Below are 9,291 nucleotides of genomic sequence, written 5' to 3'. Positions count from 1 at the left end.
TTAATTAGGTCATCAATGAAACCAACAAAATGTGTGTTTCCAGGAAAAACGTGTTAGGCAAGTGTTTAAGGGTTTATTTCTTGATCCCTTCTCTTGGAGGAGAAGGGACATTTTTATACCTGTGGTCGGGGGGAGGGGGAGGGGGATATACCCGGAAATAGCTTTTACCTTTTCAGGTTTGGTAGTGATAGACGACCTTTGATTGGTAGATCGTGCTTCGCGAGTAGTCGTTTGCCACTGGTGCATGGTTGCCAAGAGCAACGTTCTGAGCGCTACACCTGTCGCTCTGAGAGGCGAGGCGATTGGTGTTGTTTTTTCTCTACACTGGCTTTGGTGCTTGGGCGCCAAGGAATGAATACGGGACCACGAGAGCGAGGGCAAGAGCGATGACCCGACGTTAGGCATACACCGCTCTTTACCCAAACCGTCTATAGGGTGGTGGATGCCGTCACTCGCCATCGCCGGCCACCACAAGGTTGTTATATGTGTGTGTTTAGCTTAGTTGTGTGTGTTATTTTAGAGATTAGCATTGTAAAATGTAATTTGAAATGTGAATAATGGAAAGAAACCCTAACCACCACCGTGAGATGGTGGCTGCCGCCTCCTACCGCCACTAGTCGCCGTGTTGGGTGGTGGTGTGCTTGTTGTGTTTGATTCGTTGGGATGTTTGGACAAAGGGACTAAAACCCTAATGGGCCCAATGAAACCCTAATTGACCTAAAAGCCCAAACATGTAACTAATGGGCCTAATGAACCTTAATTGATCAAAAGACCTAGCTATTAGGTCTATTGGGCTAAGGTGGGGTTGGAAACCCTAATTAGGGTTTAGAAAACCCTAATATTTGATTTATGGGTCTTGGACTTATTGGGACCCACTTTTGGGCCATTAGAATGAAATTGTGTATTAAGCCCAATCACACCATATGATTTATTTAGAAGAGTGATGGACTTAATGGATTAAGTCCTTAATGGGTTAAGTGAGAAACACTTAACCCTAATTGTCATTATATGTGAAACCCTAATTTCACTTGGGTTTATTGTTGGGCCTTGATGATTGGGTTATTGGTGGACCATCTAAGAATAATCATATGGACTAGAATAATTTAATGGGCTTTAAGATAAGGCCCATATGTGACGGTTTGGGCCCAATTTGGAAAATTGGGCCATAATTGGGCCTTCATGATTAGGTGATATTGGGCCATTAGAATGTCGAATGTTGGACATGACTAAATGGTTGGGCCTTATGGTAAGACCTTGTAAAGGTTTGGGCCTAATTTGGAAAATTAGGCCATATGTTGGGCTTTTACTCATAGTTGACTTTTAGGCCTTCCCCCAAGTATGTATTTATGGTTATGTGTTGAAACCCAATGATTAATTGGGTGATGTTTTGATATTGGCAGTTCGGGAATCTATCATCCAGCAGTTGGGGGTTGTGTCTACGGGACTTCAATAGTGTGAGGTGAGTTACCTTCCAGTAGGGGTGGGTCTAAAGCACCAATGCCGACCCACCGGTAGGTGATTATGTTTGGGATGATTGTCTTTGTGATAATTTTCTGGTTTGCCACTATTTGATATGCTTTACGTGCAGGGATGCTACGAGATATGTGTTAGTAGTAGTAGGGGTGAAATAGTCCCCAGTTACCGGTTGAAAGATACCGAAGACAATTACCGGTTGAAAGATACCGAAGGGGTAGACAGAACCCATGCATGCCTAGCAGTATGTTTATGATATGTTATTATGTGACCATTATGGTTATGATATGCTATTATGTGATCAACATGTTTATGTTATGTTATCATGGAATCAATAAGTTTATGACATGTTATTATGTGATAGTGGTAAGGGGGTGAAATAGTCCCCGGATACCGGTTGAAAGATACCGAAGGGGAGGTTATAGGTTATCTCCCAGTTATCGGTTGAAGGATACCGAAGGGGAGGTCAGTTCCCGGTTACCGTTTGAAAGATACCGAAGGGGAGCCCAGCTCCCAGATATGCCAGACAGATACCGGTTGAAAGATACCGAGGGATAGGCATTATATGGTATGTGGTATCATGGGGGGGGGGGAACTCACTAAGTTTGTGCTTACGGTTTTCAGTTTTGGTTTCAGGTACTTCGTTTTCAAAGGAAAGAAACCGGCTCGATTGCAACACATCACACTATAGTTTTCTGCACACGAGATCTTTGGGATTACACTCTGATATGGTTTTATGATACTATGTTTTGATTATTTTTATTTTTTATTTATTATTATTATTTTTTGGAACGGAAAATACCAAGCGGAAGCCCTTCCGCCTTTACAACGGAAGCCCGGGTTCGAACTCCTTTACAGGGCAAACCCTCACCCTTTTTAATGGGATTCCAAAGGAAATTTTCCCATGAGTGGCCACCAACGGGAGTCGAACTCCCCACCTTGCCCCTCAATGGTTATAAACCCAACACCTCTTTCCCAGCTGGGTTGGGCTTCATTGGTCTATGTTTTGATTATTTACATTTTGGTTTTGACACGAGATATTATTATGAATGTTTTTATACTGATGATTTTATGTAATAACTTAATTAAAATGAAATTTTTGGCCTTAAATTTTGGGATGTTACAGTTATCTTAAAGGATAGAAGACTATATAAATACTAAGTTGATTGAAAAACACTCCCAAATCAAAAAAAGGTTTTTGATAAACACTAATATTTTAAACAAAACAAGACTTTTCCAAAAAGTAATTTTTGGTTTTCCCAAAAATTTATAACCAATAAGTTGATTCAAAAACACTCCCAAATCATGTTTTATTCTATCCAATCCAGTTCTATACGGTATATGTAACAATATATTTGATTAAAATTTTGGTTAATTTAACCCAGAGAAATTTTATAAATGTTATTTGTTTCCATCCAAAGACTGGTTGGTATGTGGAAGATGATTTGTAAATGATGATGAAAGTGTTTTCCCATGATATAGTGGTGCACCAGATGATAGGGTACAGCTGTTACGTTTCCACATCTAAACCGTTCATTTCCATCATGATCGAATTAAAGCTATTGTAGTGACCACATGGCAGCTTACTATAAGTTTGTTGTATGCGGGGCCCACTCGTATTGCTTTTACCCTATCCACCCCCTGTAACCCCTCTTCTCGTGCCTTCCATATCTCACGACTTTTCTTACTCCCGCGAACAAAAAATTCAGTTTCGTTCGTTGCCGCTCTATTCGTTGTCGTTCATGAGGAATATGCAAAAAAGGAGATGAAGATTGTAATAGAGAACAAGAAAAAACCCTAATTTTGAAAGTTGATCTTCACGGTTAGTTTGCTTCTTTGCTATTTTGCAAATTTGATCCCAGATCTACACGTGTACATTTATAATACACATATATGGATGCATGAAAAGTTTATTGGGGGATTCATGTTGTGACTCACTATGTTACGGTATATCTTCTGATTCAAAGTTGTTGGAACCTATTTTACTTGTAAGAGGTCGGTGAGAATCGGATTTTGAGCGATTGATTGTGCCATTTAATATCGGATTCCGAGAAGTTGTTGATCGACGAAATTGTGTTGATGAGAAGTTGGTTCTGTGTAGGCTCGTTATGCTTAGATGAGTGTGTTGGATTGTTGTATAATTGGTATTAGAGATTGAATTGTAATCCAGTTGTTTGATAGAGTATCAGTGAGGGTTTTAATTTCTAATTCAGGAATTAGGGTTTCTGTTGTGTTTACTTGGTTTGCGTAGTTATTTATTTGAACTTAGAATGCTGTTATGCATTTTGAATTTTTTTGATACGTGATAGTTTCTGAACTTGTAGAGGGGAACATTTAGGATGGGAGAAGGGGAGGTTTGTGTGGCTGTGTTGAGCAATGTTGGGGAAATGGAAAACGAGAAAATTCAGCAAAAGCGTGACCATCAGTGGCTAACAGTTGGTTCTGATATGGAGCCCTTGCCCAAAAAACAGGCCATAGAGGGTTCAGTGGATGATGAAGTAGATTCTTGTGCTATTACTCATTCAGAAGTGGCCCTGGTTTCTATTGAACAAGAGCCATGTCCTAAAACACCTCCCACAGAGGGTTTAGATAATATTAAAAAACCAGAGCCTTCTGTTGAACAGGATAGTAAAGAATGTTCAAATGGTTTGGAGCTAGTGCAACCAACAGAAGCTCTAAACGATAATATGCCAGATGCTTCCAGTGAGGAGCCTGTCCAAGAATGTCTGAAGGTGACAGAACAACAGAATTGTGAAAGTAAGCAAGCAACTGAGAGTTTAAATAATAATAATAATGATGTAAATCCTTCTGCTGTACAGCCTGTTACAGAAGGTTTAGATGACATGGAACTAGATCCTTGTGGTGAGAATGAGAAACACACTTTAGAGGTTTCACATGACATGGAAATAGAGCCTATTGTTGAGCAGCCTGTCAAGGAGTGTCTGAATGAGATGGCAATAGAACCAGTTGTTGAGCAGCCTGTCAAAGAGTGTCTGAATGAGGTGAAACTAGAGCCTATTGTTGAACAGCCTGTCAAGGAGTGTCTGAATGAGGTGAAACTAGAGTCTAATGTTGAACAGCCTGTCAAGGAATGTCTGAATGAGGTGAAAGTAGAGGCTATTATTGAACAACCTGTCAAGGAGTGTTTGAATGAGATCCAACCTGTCAAAGAATGTCCAAGTGAGATGGAAACAGAGGTTTGTGGCAAGATGAAGACAACTGAGGCTTTGAATGAGAGTGAACCAGAATCTTCTGTTCAAAAACCTATCAAAGATTCACTGCTTGAGATGAAAATAGAGGTTTCTAGAAGTAAACAGACAACACAAAGCTTAACTGATAATGAAATAAAGCCTCCTGTTAGGAACCATATAACCCAAGCTGTAAACGATACTGGAATAGAGCCTTCTGTTATAAAGCAGACAACAGAGGCCTTAAATGATACTGAACTAGTAATAGATCCTTGCACCAAGAAGGAGGTGAAGGAGGCTTCAAATGATGATATTTGCTCTGAAGTTTCAAACCCCAATGTATCACCTCGTGACAATTCTTCAAGTTTTCAGACTGTTAATAGTCAACCAGATGGAAAACAAGTCATAAAAGATCAAACTGTTTGTGGTGAGATTACATCATCTAGCAGTGAGGGGAGCTCAAGCCAAGATGAACATGGTACTACAAATGATACATCACATGTTGTACTTGAGGTTCCAAAGCATGCAAGTACTTCTTCTGGTATTAGGAAAATTACTTTCAAATTCAGTAAACGAAAGGAAGAGTATGATAGTCAACTGTCTGCTTCTACTGCAAAGTCAACAGGCAATTCTTTCACAAACGGGACCCGTAAGGCACCTAGGTTGCATGAAACTGGGGACTCTCTTTTATATCCTAATACTCTTGAAGCAACGACTGAAAAGGTTGCTCCTCCTGAAAGTTATCCTACAACTGTTAAAAGACTCTTATCAACTGGGATTCTCGAGGGAGCAAAAGTGAAATATATTTCTGCTTCAGTAAGTTGCATATCTCTTTACTAGTATTTTCAGCAAGTATTCTTATCTTAACAGAGTTTGGGCACCAGGGGGAGCTTATTGGAATTGTGAAGGATTGTGGCTATTTATGTGGTTGTGCATCATGCAATTTTTCTAATGTTAGTTTTTTTTTTCTTTTCATTAAAATGGTGTATTTTTGGTATTGGATTTGCTTCGCTTGATTAATGATTGAATGATGCATTCAGATTCTTCGTGCTCATGAGTTTGAGGAACATGCTGGTGGAAAAACTAGGCACCCTAATAATCACATATATCTGGAGAATGGGAAACCTGTATACAGTATAATTCAGGCAATGAAGAATTCTCCTCCCAACACAGTAGATGAAGCAATAAGAAACGTAGCTGGTTCATCTGTTAATGAGGAATTCCTTCAGGTTTGGAAAGGTGAGACTGATGGCGTTTTTGTTATTTATAGATGAAAAACTTTTATTACTTCTATTTGTTACATTTTCTTGTAATCTGCAGGGGGTCTTCAAGGAAACATGGACAGGGGTAAATCAGACAACAATCATCATATGAAGCTTATGAACCTGTATCATTCTACAACAAGGTGCATACCATTTCTCTTGCTCTTATATCTTTTCTTCTGTCCTTTTTTTAAGTAGTAGTAAGTAGTAACAGCCTTTTTCTTGGATTTTATAGATTATCAAGTTATTACAATTTTTGATTTATGTTTCTTTTAGCTGCACCAATCACACAAGAGAAGATGGTTCTATCCCGTATTATTCTTATCGTAAGAGCTCAGCTTTGGAACCTCAAACATTTGTTAGTGACACCACAAAAGAGCGGAAAACCCAATTCAAAAAGTATGCTATTTCTTGTATCCTCTCTCTCTCTCTCTCACACACACACACATACATGCATATCAGTATCAGTGTATTACAATACTTCCTTGTATATGTGTATATAGGCCAAGGTCATACACATCTAGTACTGCTGTTGAAACAAAACGGAATGCTGAAGGTGGCCATAAGAAAAGGTAGGCAAAGGGTAATTTGGTCTTTGTTGCATTGGGTGTTACATTTTCACTCATGAAATCTCTTGTATGTGATGAAAATTAACAGGGATAACGATTTACACCGCTTACTATTTATGCCAAATGGACTTCCAGATGGAACTGAATTGGCTTATTATGCCAGAGGAAAGGTGACTTTTGTCTGTTGTTTAAATCAAATAATCTGATATTCCATTTTTATCATGCCATAAAATCCTCAAATATATGTTTTTTTTTTGCAGAAAATACTTGAGGGTTACAAGCAAGGAACCGGTATAGTTTGTAGCCATTGTGACACTGAGGTAAACATTATTATCATGTTCTATGTATTTCAATTTTCTTTATAAATATTAATTCATTTACTTTGCTGTGACAGATCAGTCCTTCACAATTTGAAGCTCATGCTGGTTGGGCTGCCAAACGTCAACCGTGAGTGGAGTTTCTAGAAGCAAAAATTCTAGAATGATTTCCATATTTGTGAATCTAATAATATCCATTCTCATATTTTGATTTTCAGGTATCGGCATATTTATATCCCTAATGGGCTAACACTCCATGATATAGCTCTGTTGCTTGCAAATGGTCAAAGTATCACAACCAGCAACAGTGATGACATGTGTGCAGTATGTGGAGACAGAGGAGAGCTGATGATTTGTGATGGATGCCCTCGTGCTTTCCATGCAGGTGAAAGCTTTATCTGTTCATTTTAGTTAAATATTGAATGTAAATCTAAATATCTAATATATATAAGCTTCTAGCTTTCAGTTTGTTTGGGAGTAGTAGATGGTGTTTCATCTGAAGACTGGCATTGCCCATATTGTAGAGACAGTATTGGGTCTGGTTCTGGTAGAAAAGCATCTGCTACAGAGTCAAGGCCCATTGTGATCAGACTCACACGTGTTGTTAAAGCCCGAGAATATGAAACTGGTGGTTGTGTTATTTGTAGGGCCCATGATTTCAGTGTCGCAGAGTTTGATGATCGAACAGTAATGCTATGTGATCAGGTAGGTAAATTGTAATACTAATATTAATATAAATATATATGGTATTTATTTATTTGTGTGTTTGAATATTGTTGCAGTGTGAGAAAGAGTATCATGTTGGTTGTTTAAGAGAGAGTGGGAGATGTGATCTGAAGGCGCTCCCATCGGATAAATGGTTTTGTTGTGATCACTGTGATATGATTCATGGTGCTATTCAAGATGTGGTTGTGAATGGCGCAACTGTAATTTCGGCTCCAGTTTTGAGTATAATAAACAGGAAACATCAACATGTAGACAAAGGAGGAGTCACCAATGAGATTAGATGGCGGATGTTAAGTGGGAAAAGCCGCTATCCTGAACATTTGCCCCTCCTCTCAAGGGCTGCTGCCATTTTCCGGGTGGGTTGGGCTGGATATATCTGTCCTTTTACCAATTTTTTAATTTTATTTTTAATTAATCTGGGTTTGGGTTTGGGTTTGGTGTGGCAGGAGTGTTTTGATCCCATTGTAGCAACATCTGGCCGTGATCTAATCCCTGTAATGGTATACGGGTATGCTTTGGTTGAACTTCCATCTTTTATCAACCTTGAAATTCTACAAGTTTTCAATTTGCCCCCCTCCACTTTTGCAGGAGAAATATATCTGGACAGGAGTTTGGTGGGATATATTGTGTTGTTCTGATGGCAGGGTATGTTAATGTTTTTAAATAAATAATTTGTTTTCCAAGTAATTAATTATTCAAGTGACATATATACATACATGGGCAGGTCAGTAGTTGTATCTGCAGGGCTTCTGAGAATTTTCGGGCGGGAGGTGGCTGAGCTACCCCTGGTGGCTACCAGTAGACAACACCAAGGGAAGGTGAATGCATGCAGTGTTGATAGATATTATATATTATATATTCTTTTTAGTCTGTTATTAAAATAATTTATAATTTGTAGGGATATTTTCAAGCTCTGTTCTTTTGTATTGAGGAGTTACTGTTGTCATTGGGTGTTGAACTCCTTGTGCTTCCTGCTGCTGAAGAAGCCGAGTCAATCTGGACTAAAAAATTGGGTTTCAGAAAGATGAGTGACGATCGGGTAAATATTACTATTATTTTATTTAATTTATATTTTTGGTTTTAATGGTAATAATAAATGATGTAAATTTTTGCATACAGTATACACAGTACTCGAGGGACATCCAGCTCACCATATTCAAAGGGACATCAATGCTGGAGAAGGAATTGCATCGTGCTACATCTACATCCTGATACTACTACACTACCCATCTCTTTGTTTATTATATTAAGTTTTAAGTTTTTTTTAACTGAACAAAACATATACAAACTTTTCTTTTTAGTTTTTTTATATATAGGCGGTTTGAATTCTGACTACTTTTTTTTTTCTTATGAAGCGTGAACTAAGCTTTGTTGTTTTTTCTTTCACATGTGTTGGGGAACCTACTTTGGAAGATGATGAGTTTAGATCATTTATATATAATATGGTTATTGGATAGATAAAACAAAGGAGTAAATTACAAAAAATGGTTCTTGAATTTCGTAAAATTTTGCAATTGTTTAACCTTAACTTTTATTTTTGCAATACATTGCAAGTTTTTGGGTTTTGGGTTTATGGTTTTTGTATGTTTCTTTCTCGAATATTTTACTCTTCACCTAATTTATTAATTATTTTGTGCATATTATTAAATTGTTAAAATCATCTTGGGTCCATCACTTTCACTTTTTGGAATCTTTGATCCAATGGCATAGGAAATAATTTTCAAATCAACTCGATCTTTGGAAATTAACTTGTATT

General features: G+C 38.0%; 1 protein-coding gene across 2 annotated transcripts; it reads left to right on the top strand.

The window, feature by feature from the left end:
- The first annotated feature begins 3,112 nt into the window (after nt 1-3,112).
- On the top strand, nt 3,113-8,921 carry LOC111911731 (uncharacterized). 2 transcript variants are annotated; one of them, XM_023907482.3, is made up of 18 exons: nt 3,114-3,295; nt 3,798-5,477; nt 5,546-5,614; nt 5,702-5,900; nt 5,982-6,066; nt 6,200-6,322; nt 6,427-6,495; nt 6,581-6,662; nt 6,753-6,812; nt 6,887-6,939; nt 7,028-7,194; nt 7,276-7,514; nt 7,592-7,891; nt 7,982-8,043; nt 8,124-8,180; nt 8,260-8,353; nt 8,434-8,574; nt 8,655-8,921. In XM_023907482.3, the coding sequence occupies exons 2-18, from the start codon at nt 3,813-3,815 to the stop codon at nt 8,745-8,747; spliced, it is 3,558 nt and encodes a 1,185-aa protein (XP_023763250.1). In that variant the 5' UTR covers nt 3,114-3,295; nt 3,798-3,812; the 3' UTR covers nt 8,748-8,921. The 2 variants fall into 2 exon arrangements, with proteins under 2 accessions (XP_023763251.1, XP_023763250.1); XM_023907483.3 differs by lacking the exon at nt 5,546-5,614 and having other exon boundaries at nt 3,113-5,477.
- Nucleotides 8,922-9,291: the final 370 nt, after the last annotated feature.

This window comes from Lactuca sativa, chromosome 2, assembly GCF_002870075.4.
Source record: "Lactuca sativa cultivar Salinas chromosome 2, Lsat_Salinas_v11, whole genome shotgun sequence".
Classification (NCBI taxonomy): domain Eukaryota; kingdom Viridiplantae; phylum Streptophyta; class Magnoliopsida; order Asterales; family Asteraceae; genus Lactuca; species Lactuca sativa.
Note: the sequence above shows the minus strand (reverse complement) of the source record. Positions and strands in the feature narration are given on the sequence as shown.

Bases quoted from the DNA above. Each gene is read 5' to 3' on its own strand.
- LOC111911731 (XM_023907482.3), top strand. From the start codon at position 3,813: ATGGGAGAAGGGGAGGTTTGTGTGGCTGTGTTGAGCAATGTTGGGGAA. The intron at 5,615-5,701 runs GTTAGTTTTTTT...TGATGCATTCAG, and splicing joins CATCATGCAATTTTTCTAAT to ATTCTTCGTGCTCATGAGTT. The intron at 6,940-7,027 runs GTGAGTGGAGTT...TTTGATTTTCAG, and splicing joins TGGGCTGCCAAACGTCAACC to GTATCGGCATATTTATATCC.